The sequence below is a fragment of the Amphiprion ocellaris genome, chromosome 16 (assembly GCF_022539595.1).
Source record: "Amphiprion ocellaris isolate individual 3 ecotype Okinawa chromosome 16, ASM2253959v1, whole genome shotgun sequence".
Lineage (NCBI taxonomy): Eukaryota > Metazoa > Chordata > Actinopteri > Pomacentridae > Amphiprion > Amphiprion ocellaris.
In genome coordinates this window covers 25,384,866-25,396,633 of record NC_072781.1, presented here as the reverse complement: position 1 = coordinate 25,396,633, position 11,768 = coordinate 25,384,866, and the positions used below count along the sequence as shown (strand labels likewise).

General features: G+C 38.2%; 2 protein-coding genes and 1 non-coding gene across 3 annotated transcripts; 2 read left to right on the top strand and 1 right to left on the bottom strand.

Moving 5' to 3' along the window:
* Positions 1 to 956: 956 nt before the first annotated feature.
* LOC111574673 (transmembrane protein 229b-like) lies at positions 957 to 4,362 on the bottom strand. The gene is made up of 2 exons (XM_035952474.2): positions 4,205 to 4,362; positions 957 to 2,231 (listed from the first exon to the last, which is right to left on the bottom strand). The coding sequence occupies exons 1-2, from the start codon at positions 4,254 to 4,256 to the stop codon at positions 1,762 to 1,764; spliced, it is 522 nt and encodes a 173-aa protein (XP_035808367.2). The 5' UTR covers positions 4,257 to 4,362; the 3' UTR covers positions 957 to 1,761.
* A 2,840-nt stretch (positions 4,363 to 7,202) lies between these two features.
* Positions 7,203 to 9,697, top strand: hcar1-3 (hydroxycarboxylic acid receptor 1-3). The gene is made up of 2 exons (XM_023279402.3): positions 7,203 to 7,318; positions 8,066 to 9,697. Exon 2 carries the CDS (start codon positions 8,117 to 8,119, stop codon positions 9,098 to 9,100), a length of 984 nt encoding a protein of 327 aa, XP_023135170.1. The 5' UTR covers positions 7,203 to 7,318; positions 8,066 to 8,116; the 3' UTR covers positions 9,101 to 9,697.
* Positions 9,698 to 11,440: 1,743 nt separating this feature from the next.
* Positions 11,441 to 11,534, top strand: trnai-uau (transfer RNA isoleucine (anticodon UAU)). The gene is made up of 2 exons: positions 11,441 to 11,478; positions 11,499 to 11,534. It is a non-coding gene; the product is annotated as a tRNA-Ile (tRNA).
* The last annotated feature ends 234 nt before the right edge of the window (positions 11,535 to 11,768 follow it).

The window sequence follows — 11,768 nt, the reverse complement described above, 5'->3', positions numbered from 1 at the left end:
GGAATGGGTGCAGCTATTAATGAGGCCAAGGTTCTTTTGATTTATGTGTTGTAGATAAAATGCCAGTAAACAAATGGAATGCACGTGGGTCTGGTACCTTGTTTGTTTAGGATAGTATGATCAGATTTTGTGAATATAAACTGTACCGGTGCATTAAAATGACAAAAACAGGATTTGTACTAACAGTTCTAAATCCTATGTTCTAGTCACAGAGATGTCTCCTGAAAGACAAACTTCACCTAGACATTGTATTTTATTTTTATTTAACCTCTTCTAATAAAAAGCAAGTTTTTTTTTTAACCTTGTTAACATGGTCATATAGTATTATTTTATATGTTTGAAAAAAATCCTGTCAACTTGCATTGTGGGGCTTTTTGTATGAGAGGAGAAAAGAAAAGGAAGAGATTCTTATTTTGGTTGAAAAGTGCAAAAGGTGAACCTGTGAGCCTTTATGTAGCATTAGCAACACTACAATATTAGAAGTTTCAATTGTGTACTAGAATGTAATTTTACAGTGGTTGAGCAAAGTTGTCAGTGAGCTGGTGTGCTTGAGCTGCAGCAGTTTGGGGAGGGATAAGTAGAGAAAGAAAACTGCATAGAAATCCACATTCTAGAGGAGTGAACGGTGTGGAGTTATATCTATGTCATTTTCAAACAGGAAAAATTATTTTCATTTATAAAAACTTGTAACTGTGATACAAAGAGATGAGTTTTTAGGGGTTTCATTAATGACTGCAGAGGGACTTGAAGGAACATTTTCAAAGAGATTTTCATTTGTTTTTTGTGTTCTATGTCAGGTGAAAACGTTGGTGGGTTGAAGCCAAGGCACAATTAACTTAGCTCTGTTTAGCTTAGGCTAACTCAATTTAGCTTAGACTAGAAGAAGTAGGAAACACCTAGGACAACTGTCATGGAATGAGGGGGGGATTCGAACCCAAAATGAGGCGGTAAGCGGGTGGGCTGTAGCAGACTTTATTTTTAACAAAATAACACACCTAGCTAAGTGAAGCACTCACAATCGGGGAAACGGGTGAACGACGGCTGTAGCCAGGGACGACTGCAGATCAGATCCTTGTCCGAGAGGCAGAGCTGGCCGACTGGGGCAGCCTGGGGGGGAGAAGGTCCATGCCCTCTCCCTAAGAGGGCGGCAGGGGTCCATGTCCTCACCCTGGAGGACGACAGGGAATTAGCTGCTCTGGCAGTCAGCATTCTTGCCGTGTTCCATCGTCATCTCGCGACTGAGGCAGTAGAATCCGTATTGCGTACGGTGCCGGTCTTTATAGGACAGGTGGTGATTGGATGAGCTGCAGGTGTGAGTCTGGCACGGCTGCTTTGCATCCAGGCTGATTTCCAGCAGCGCCGTGACGACTTTCTATAAAATTTAAAAAATAACCTTTAAGGCTCTTTCCACTTCTTTTCAAGTCTGTGTTAAAACAAGCTACTGCAACTCCTGGCTATGTCTTCATATTTAACAGACTGATATAAGAGTGATGTCAATCTTGAAAGCTAACTCTAGAAAACAAATGATCTCATCAGTGTTTCTTTGAACTTGTCATACAGTGAGTTCAATTTATCTACCAAACCAGTTTTTCCAACGTAATGGTTCACTTCAGGGTCTGGGACAAAGCCCACAGAATGAATTGAAGCGGGCAGTTTTAATATGTCACAAGTCAGGCTGCCGGATGTTTTTACAAACAATATCACAAAATGTTTTGTTGCTAATTTTGCAAGCACACAATTCTAGATCATCAAGATATCTGTTCAGTTGAGCAGCCTTATCCTCAGAGTGTTCCTGATCACATGCTGCTCTGCTATAAATGCTGCCACAGCCCAAGGCACAGCGTACTCCAGGGTCACCAGTCCTCCCAGGTTGTACCTATGATCTGAATAGTCCCAGGGACAGGCCCCCAGCAGCCTCAGCCCTACCCCCCAGCTGAACTCCCAGAGGTAGATGAACATGGTGTAGGCTGTCAGCCGCACAGGCAGCGAGTGATGCTGAGCCAGCAGCATGGCCCTCAGGCCCTCCATGAGGTAGATTGCAGTGGCGTACATGGGCAGTGCCCACAGGCTGCTGTGACCTGCCAGTCTCCTGTCCTGGGTCCTGCACCAGTCCCACACAGCGGTGAAGGCCACCTCACAAAGGCAGCCATGCAGCGCGTACATATAGAGACGAGCAAGAGAAGACAGAGGATGACTGGATTCTGCTGCGGCTTCATCTTCAACACCAGTCCCTGTTGCAAAGAAAGAGAAGTTACTGTATGTTTTTAAACCATTTGGAGTAAAAAGCTTATTTGCTTCACTGGTGAGATTCAGATCAATACCACTCTCATGTATTTACAGTAAATATGAAGCTGCAGCCATCAGCTAGTTCGTTTAACTTAGCACAAAAATGAAACTGGAATAAACACCTATCCTAGCTCTGTTTGAAGAGCATAAAATCACTCTTTATAATGTATTTCTTTAGTTAGTACAACAGCTAAACTGTAAAAATAGCAAGTTGTGGTTTTACCATATGCCTATTTCACGGCCTGGAACAACTTCTTATTTTGGAGTTAAACAATGAGAACAAATGCAGACAAAAAAAAAAAAAAAAAAAAAAAAAAAAAATGGAACAACTTCTTAAAGTCTCTGCTGACTGTCTCAGTTTTGACACCCAACCCCCCATACAGCCAGATTCTCATTTATATTGTTTCATTTTCATGCACACTAAACATATGTCATACGACATGTGTGACCTTTGGAAGAGCTGGTAGGTGAGGTGTGTTAGCTATGGACTGCATCTGGCTAACTGCTGTCTTTCAGTCCTTCTGCTATGGTAGGCTAGGTTAAGCTAAATTAAAATAAATAAAATGAATGACCACAGGAAGTGGTGTTAACCACTCAGTGCATTTTGAACCCACTATATATAATAAATAAGGTGGTAAAACACACCAGGTCACATGAATTCCACCCCAGTGAGAGGCCACAGAGATGATTGAGTTTTATCATGAAGAGTTAACACGTCTCTGCTAATCCAGGCTAGTTAGCTTGTAGCCACAGAGTCCTACCTGGTGTTGCATTTTTCAATTGCATTTATTTCAATATTTAGCTATGGTCTTATGTATTTTAAAAAAATGTAATTCTTAATGTGTTAGAGCAACAAAATAAAAAAAATAGTAAACAGGAAAGAGTGGCAAAATTAGCCTTGGCTAATGCTAACAGCTAGCCTTAATTAGCTGAAATGTACTTGGTTTTTACTTTAGTTTCATAGTCTTTGTGAAGTTTGCATGCTCTTGTCACCCCAAAGTTGTGAACTATATAGAATACCATGTTTTTTTGTAAGATAAGATTATAAGATGTCAAAAAGATTTTTTGTTTTCGTTTATACACACACACACACACACACACACACACACACACACACACACACACACACACACACACACACACACACACACACGCGTGCACACAAACACACACACACAAACAATAAAAATTTGAAATAAAATTACTGCAACGGAAAATTTGTTTTCTTATTGAAAGATTATAACATCAAAAGGAGAAAGGGTGAGTTGTTTCAGACATGGTTTTACAAATAATTAGTGTACATTATTTGACACTCTCAGTTGTAAAAAATCTCAAGTCTAACCAACCAATCATCTAGACTGCTTTAAAAAATTGGAATCATACCCCTTCAACAATCTCTATACAGATTGAAGACATTTCCTGTAAATCTATCCAGCATTTGCTTTTACTGTGATCTTCAATTTAACATAACTTATGTTAAGATTTTAATAAATATGACAGGTTGTTTTAGCTAGATTTTCTTCCTTACATTATACTACCTCTAGTGCATACAGTCCTGTTTCATGCATCTTCCACAGGACACCCTGCACAGGGTTCAGGCTCTAATGTGGATTATCAGCCTAATAGCCCTGCTCAGCAAGCTAAAGACTTAGAAAATCTTCAACAGATTTTCACTCGGTACTAGAAAGCAATCATTAATTCGACAAAACCATCATCTTGTTGACTGTCACTGTCAATTATTTCTACTCAAACAACAATACATTCAAATGTAATTTAATATTAGCACTGAATTGAACTCCATCACTTCACTATTTCCCTATTTGCAACTAAAATAAGGATGCAATGCAGTAATGACAAAATTGTGATCCTTTTCAGTCACTAGGAATAATATCAAAATGCAAACAGTTATAAGTCTCACCTTGTTCATTACTACCCCGCACTCTCCTTACATTTAGCTTTCTTGCGTCCATCCCCGGACAGCATATGGGACTCTGTGGCTTTGTAATCCCTCTGCTTCCCTATGTGTGTGCATGCGTGTGTGTGTTTATGTGTGTGTGGATCTTGAGCTAAACATTAAGCTGCTCCATGTTATCAGAATGAGACAGTGATGTCTCTGTCACAGGCTGAAGCCGGGAACCAAGGAAGCACAACCCAGACCACCTGAGGAAAAAGTGTATGTGTGTAGAATCAATACTAGTATTGATCTCACAGTGGCTGCTTCAGTGTTCTCTTTACGCATACAGTAAGTGTGCAAATAAGTGTATCGACGTGTGCTTTCAAAAGGCAAACTTGACAGTATCCCTGTCACACAAAAGCTCAATAAAACACTATATATGAGTCATGTTGCGGGTCACACTCGAGGCTATCAATGAGACACAGTATCTAGGTGTGTCAGAGAGGCTGGTTGAATATATACACATATCGATAGATGAATGTACTGGCTGTCTGTCAAGATCTGTTTAAAAGTTATATCCAGGTAAATTTAAGGATGGCAATACTGTCTTCTCAGTTGGTAGGTCCACTACTTTGGTCAAGACTAAAATACATGAACAGTCAGTTGATTGCAATGAAATTCAGACATTAGTGATTCCCAGAGAATGAATCCTGGAGACTTTTGTGATCCCCAGCTTTTCCTTTAAGTGCCACTAGCAGCAGAATATTTGTAGTTTTTGGCAAAGTGTCTGTAAAACTGTTGGCTAAAACTAGGTGCAAACATTAATGTTCCAAACTGATGAATGTAATAGCCAGGGAAGTGTTTTGTTTAACACCACCGCCTCAGTTGTACTTGACAACTTTTGCAAATTAGCAAAGGCTAGTATGCTAACACATTAAAGTGAACAAAGTAAGCAACACACCTGCAAAACAGTAGCATGTTAGCATTGTCATCGTGAGTATCATAGCAGATGTTAGCATTTAGTTTAAAGTGCATGGATATAGATTGTAGAGCTGCTAGCACGTGTATGGACTGAGTTTTCTAGCCCACATACAAATATTTCTTTTAGTTATTTTCCTATTCACCCTATATTCACTTCTGTTTTGTTTAATTGGTAGATATAAACAATATGCTATCTTCCTCTCTGTAAGTACAATCTTATCATTTAGTTTACTAAACCAGCTGAATGGCTTTGGTAGAGCTGAGAGCTCACTACTATGTCATGATGATTAGAAAATTATAATTATAAAAATAAGGAAGTAGAGGATAGTCACTAAGCACTGACTGATGGAGCCATGTTCAGAAAGCTGCCAACAAATGCTGTGAATATGGATGCAGAGCTGTAACATTACAGTTTTACACATACATAGTATACAATGTAACCATAAAGTGTCACTGAGAACAGATGTCCGACCTTTGTCACCTTGTTTGTTTTGTGCGTACTCTAATAAAGCAATTGAACGAATGGCAGACCTCCAGATCAGAGTCCAGTGGTTCCAGCAAACACACGTTTAGGGCGGTGAAGGGCGACTGAACTGCTGTGCCGGTGTCAGTGACCATAAATTTATCTAGCTGACAAAGGTCGGACAGTAGTGGACTGGGGGGTTCTGTGTGTGTTGAATTATTGTAACTGAACTGTTGCCAAAGAGTGTTTGGTTAAGGAAATTAGCCTTCTCTCTCTCTCTCTCTCTCTCTCTCTCTCCCTCAGAAAAGTCTTCATATGCTGCATTTAGTAAAAGTTGGTCTGGTATGCTGAACTGACTGCACACAAATGAACTTTAAATTAATTGAGAGAAATGATGACTTGATGTTGATAAAATGGAATAGGATGAGTTTGTGAGCAGGAGATAAAAGTGTATCTAAAGTTTACATAAGATTAGATGCATTAGGGTGTGAAAAAGACATAGTGAGGTGCGATGTGGTGATGTTAGGTGAGATCAAATTAGATGTAGTGAGGTCAGATGGGATACAATGAAATAACATAAAATGAGATGTGATGAAACAAAATGAGATGTAACAAAATGATTAGAAGAAACTATCAATTTACGACTTATATGTCCTAGTAACTTATTACATTTGTGGAGTTATTAAATAGAAGATAAAAGCAAGGTGAAGTGAGGTGACATTAGATGTGATGAAAAAAATGAGAGGAGGTGTTGTGAGATTTAAAAACGTAAGTGAGGTGAAATAAAGTGAAGGGAAATGTGTTACTACAAGGTCCTAAAAATCCAGTGAAATGAAATGGGACGAACTGCGAGGTGAAATAAAGATGAAATGAGATGAGATCATAAGAAACCGGATTCAGTGATGTGAGATAACAAGTAACAAGAGTGAGTAGAAGATGAGATTAAATCAGTCAATGATGAGACAAAAACATTCAAAACACTGAAGTCATTTTATTTTCTTTGTAGTAGTTTTGCATCTCTTTGTAGTTGTTTTGTATTTATTTGAAGTTGTTCAGTCTCTCTTTGTAGAATATGTGTGTTTTTGTAGTTATTTTGTTCATGTTCAAAATTGTTTTGCATTCTTCAAAGTTGTTTTGTGTTTGCTTTAACATTGTTCTGTATCTCTTTGGAATATTTTTTTTCTCTTTGTAGTTGTTTGTCTTTAAAGATGTTTTGTGGTTGCGGTAATTTTGTGCCTCTTTGTATATGTTTTGTGTGTCCTTTAAATAGTTTTGTGTTTGTTTGAAGTTATTGTTTTCTTCTAGAGTTGTTTAAGGTTTACTTTGAAATTGTTTTGAATATACTTCATCATCTGATCATCTACTCATTAGGTCAGATAATCATTCTCCTGCCCTTATTATGTTTATTTATCTGTGTACCATTCTCTGACATATTGTATCTTGCATGAGGACAGGAACAGTTCCAGGGAAAGGTTGTATTACAGGTCTTTATACAAGCTCCATTTGAAATACAAGACGTGAATATACCTTTTTCCTGGAACTGTTCCTACCCTCTTGTTATAACAAGCCCAGGTTTTACAGGAAGACTGTATGAAGGATTTTAGCTCACCGGATCACTTTCAAAACAGGAGACTAACACCTGCACACTCTATCGTCTCCATCTGCTCAATGCATTAATTCCGTGTTAACTTCTGGTAAGTACTGAAATCTAAACTTTTTATGTGCTCTGTTTTTAGTTAACCCTGCAAAGAATGATAGCTTGCTCTGCAGATTTTATTTATTTATTTTTTTTATCAACATTGAAATATGAAAGTGAAATTCTATTGGCCTTTTGAATCGTGGCTTGCAGTACTTCTGAAAGTATATGTCCTATGTAGCCAGTAACACGACAACAAATTAAGACACTAAAATACAGAAACTTTAAGTTTTAGGTACAAATATGGACAGAAATACACTCCAAATGCACCTACTTGTTCTCAGCACATTCATTAATCTGCTTTCTTGCGCAGAGTGAAGATTGATTCTTGCATACAAGCCTTGTAAAACCGCACTCTAGTTTGACACTTTGTTTTCTCATGATTTAAACACATGAAATATAACATGCAATATAACATCAGCACAATTCAGTGGTAATGGAAAGTGGATTTTATTACCTTTGGACAGAGTCAAACTAACTGTTTCCCCTGTGTTTCCAGTCAGCTTATAACAATAAGATAATATTTCTAAGTAATTTGTATTTAGATATATATATTTGGCAGATGCTTTTGTTCAAAGCAGTGTGTATAAATGGAGTACAGTCTAACCCACAGCAAATACTCAGGTGCATGTATTTCTCATAATGGTGAACTATAGTTTTCACTATTTGCTCTGTAAAATATTAAGGTCTGATACACATTTTTCTGTACTTTTCTCTTCTCTTCTTTGCCTTCTGAAATTTTCAGGCACGGCAGAATAATAATAAAATAAGCAGCAGCGGAAAAAAACTGATAAAAATGGACTTGGTGACTGGAACCCCCATAGTGGTGAATGAAACTTCAACACGCTGCCTGTCCGCCCAAGAAGATGCAGGGACTTTGTTCCTGCAAATGATCATGATAATTGAGATCACTGTAGGCCTGCCAGGAAACATAATAGCCTTGTGGATTTTCTTTTTTCGCATGAAGTTCTGGAAACCCCACATAATCTTTCTCTTAAATCTGGTTCTGGCTGACTTCCTGCTCCTCATCAGTGTGCCCTTCCGCATCCACACCCACATGCGAGGGGAGTACTGGGTGTTTGGAGAGGTCTGGTGCAGCATCAACCTCTTCATGCTGGCTGTCAATCGTTCTGCCAGTATTGCATTCATGACAGTTGTGGCTCTGGATCGCTATTTTAAAGTGATCCATCCGCATCACTGGATCAGCCAAATGACTCTGACTCACGCCGCCTGGCTCGCAGGCCTGACATGGGTTGCTGTGATTGCCCTTCGGATTCCGTTGCTGACCACCAACCTCCTCCAGCAGGATGGCAACATCTCCCTGTGTCGTAGCTTCAACTTCTACAAAGTGATTCCCGTGGGGGTAAAGATACATTACGTGGCCTTTGTTGCAGAGTTCTTCCTGCCCTGGTTCTTGTTACTATTTTCCTCAGCCAAGATCGCCTGCTACCTGAACCAACAAAAGCTAAAGGACATGCAAAAGAGGGTCCGGAGGGCCATTCGAGCAGTAGCAGTGATCAGTATAGTGTTCACCTTCTGCTTCATGCCAAGTGTCATCACAGGCCTGGTGGCGTTGTACATCAGAAACCTCCATCCTATGAAATGCAAGATCTACCACCGGTCCACTCAGCTCTTCATGACATGCATCAGCTTCACCTACCTCAACAGTGCTTCAGACCCCTTTATCTACTTTTACTCCAGCTCCATGTTCCGTAACATTCTCAGGAGCTCCAACTGCTTCAAAAAGCATGTCAGCCGAGTCATAAATGCTGAGAAATAAAGACAATGAAACAGTATCAATTTTAAATGGACAGACTGACAAATGGAGAGTCCCTGAACTGTGGAATATTGGATGCACTGAAATAGGCTCAAACACTCTTTTGAGAACTAGAGCGGAAGACTCTAATGGTGGTACTGAAAATCAGTCCAGGGAAATTTGTCCTTCAGTAATTCATATGTTCACATATACAGTATAACAAAGCATGAACTATTTTCTACAAGGCATGATGTAAACACACATGCAAAATAGCTGACATTTTCATGTACTTGTGACACTCTGGATTTTTTAAAACTAAAGCAACACTGGAGAGATTTTTAAGTGTAGTAAAAATTAGGTTGTATTCTTTCAGTTCTTCAGTTTCCTACTATATTTGAGATAACTCAGTTATTATTTTGAATAAAGTGTCTCCTATTAAAGATTTAGAACTAACTTCTCTAGCTGCTTAAATGTTTGAATTGTGTGTATTGATATACAGTACATAGCCTGATTTTGTGCAACGAGAGAACACAGTGATCAGCAGAGCTGTTGGATGGATTCAATAGTAATACTTTAATACAATGATGAAATGTAAGCGCAATAAAATCTTATGTGGATACATATGTGGAATTCATTACATCTACTTCTCTCTGTACAGAATATTGAATGATGCTTTACTTAGATATGTTAAGTGTTAAGATTACAATTTAAGTTTGTCAGACAAGCTACCAAAGGAAGAGACTAATATGTAGCTCATTAAACATATACATATATGTATATATATATATATATATATATATATATATATATATATATATATATATATATATATATATATATATATATATATATATATATATATATATATATTTAGCTTTTCCTCACTGGCTGTGGGAACTTAGTCATTTCTTGTCTGCAGTGTTGGAAAAAGTACAAGCACAGCATGCAAAGGTCCCCCGCGAAAAATTGTATTGACATGACGATTAACAGCAAAATGCAGTAACATATTAGTCCTGATTTGATCCCTCTGACTGATATATTGTATAATTATGTATTTTGAGATTTTTAATAATGAAGCATTAGTGTTTAGGCAGCATGTTAGTGTTGCTGGTGCAGGTTGTAACTACTTTTTACAGCAGACAGCAGATAAATCTGAGGGCTCATCACACGATTAACAGGAGATAAAAGAAATAAAAAGCAAGTACTGATACACAAATCTGTTTTCGGTTTTTGGACTTTTTTTTCTAATCTTTGGGTTTTGGTGACATTAGATCATAGGAACATCTATTTAAGTTAAACCATAATGATGGTTTCGAAACCATGGTTTCGAAAACGCTGGTTTAGTCTTGAACAATGTGTTGTAATTTAAAAGCATCCTATACTACAGTATCCCTTTAAAATCTTTACTGTAAACGTAACAAACTGTCAGATAAATGTAGTTTAGTAGAAAGTACAATATTTACCTCTGAAATGTAGTGAAATGGAAGTATAACGTAACATAAAATGGAAATATTGAAGTATAAAATTTGTAAGGGTCATTTATAATGCCAATCTTATTTTTGTGCTTGAGTCACTGTTATTTATACAGTACATTTAAAACATCATCTGATGCAACACCAAGTAGAGGTTAAGACTATGTATAGTTATTTATGGTATGGATTTGCCTGAGTGATGGCCGTAGAAAATGATACATGAAAACCCAATAAATCCAATGATTCCCTGGATTCCCTATGAATCCATATAATAATACTAATACTAATATTACTAATATTTATTATTATTATTATTATTATTATTATTATTATTATTATTATTATTATTATTATTATTATTATTATTATTATTATTATTATTATGAGGATTCAAATTCTGCGGTGCACTTGAGATCATTTATTCTTTCAGAACTTCTCACACGGTCGGAACTGTTAGGTCTGTCTGTGTTTCCTCAGTCCCAGCAGCAGCTGGACTTGTGACGTCACTGATGCGTCCTTCAATCAGCGGGGAGCTGAACGGTCAGAGGTGGACACTGCGTGGTCATCACCACGTGCAGTTAGTGGTTAGGAAGAACCACTGCTGACATGTTATCTCACCATAAATTGATATTTGGCTCTATTGAGGCTCTGCTCTTGTTGTGTTCATTCCCTCTGCTCGATAACGCTGCCGACACGTTTTAGCAGCGCTTCGTGTAACACCGTAGCTGACATTATTTAATAAGTCTAGCGTTGCTACTTGGTTCTTGCTTCTAAAATATAAACTTTTGCGTAGAGATAAAGCACCAGCGTTGATAAAGAAAAGAAATCAACCCACACGGGGGAAGTCCTACCGGTCATGTTTATAAACTGAGCTGCGGGCCCAACGTAGTGAGCTCCAGTGGCGCAATCGGTTAGCGCGCGGTACTTATATGACAGTACACTGTAGAGCAATGCCGAGGTTGTGAGTTCGAGCCTCACCTGGAGCAGTCTTTTGCATGTCGACTGCGCGTACAGTTTTTGGCGAATATGTTTACCACAAGGTGACAAAGTTATTGTCGTGGTGGCATAGCAACTACAAGTATATTTAATCACTGCAGGCATCTGACTTTATGTAAACTAAACGCACAGGGAGTAGAATGTACGAGAATATTTAAGACACGTAAACCACCATTCAAACGACCATAAACTGCCGCAGCCATATTTTGTGACAGATTTGCATC

Bases quoted from the DNA above. Each gene is read 5' to 3' on its own strand.
- hcar1-3 (XM_023279402.3), top strand. From the start codon at position 8,117: ATGGACTTGGTGACTGGAACCCCCATAGTGGTGAATGAAACTTCAACA.
- LOC111574673 (XM_035952474.2), bottom strand. From the start codon at position 4,256: ATGGACGCAAGAAAGCTAAATGTAAGGAGAGTGCGGGGTAGTAATGAA. The intron at 2,232-4,204 runs GTGAGACTTATA...TCTTTGCAACAG, and splicing joins GCGGGGTAGTAATGAACAAG to GGACTGGTGTTGAAGATGAA.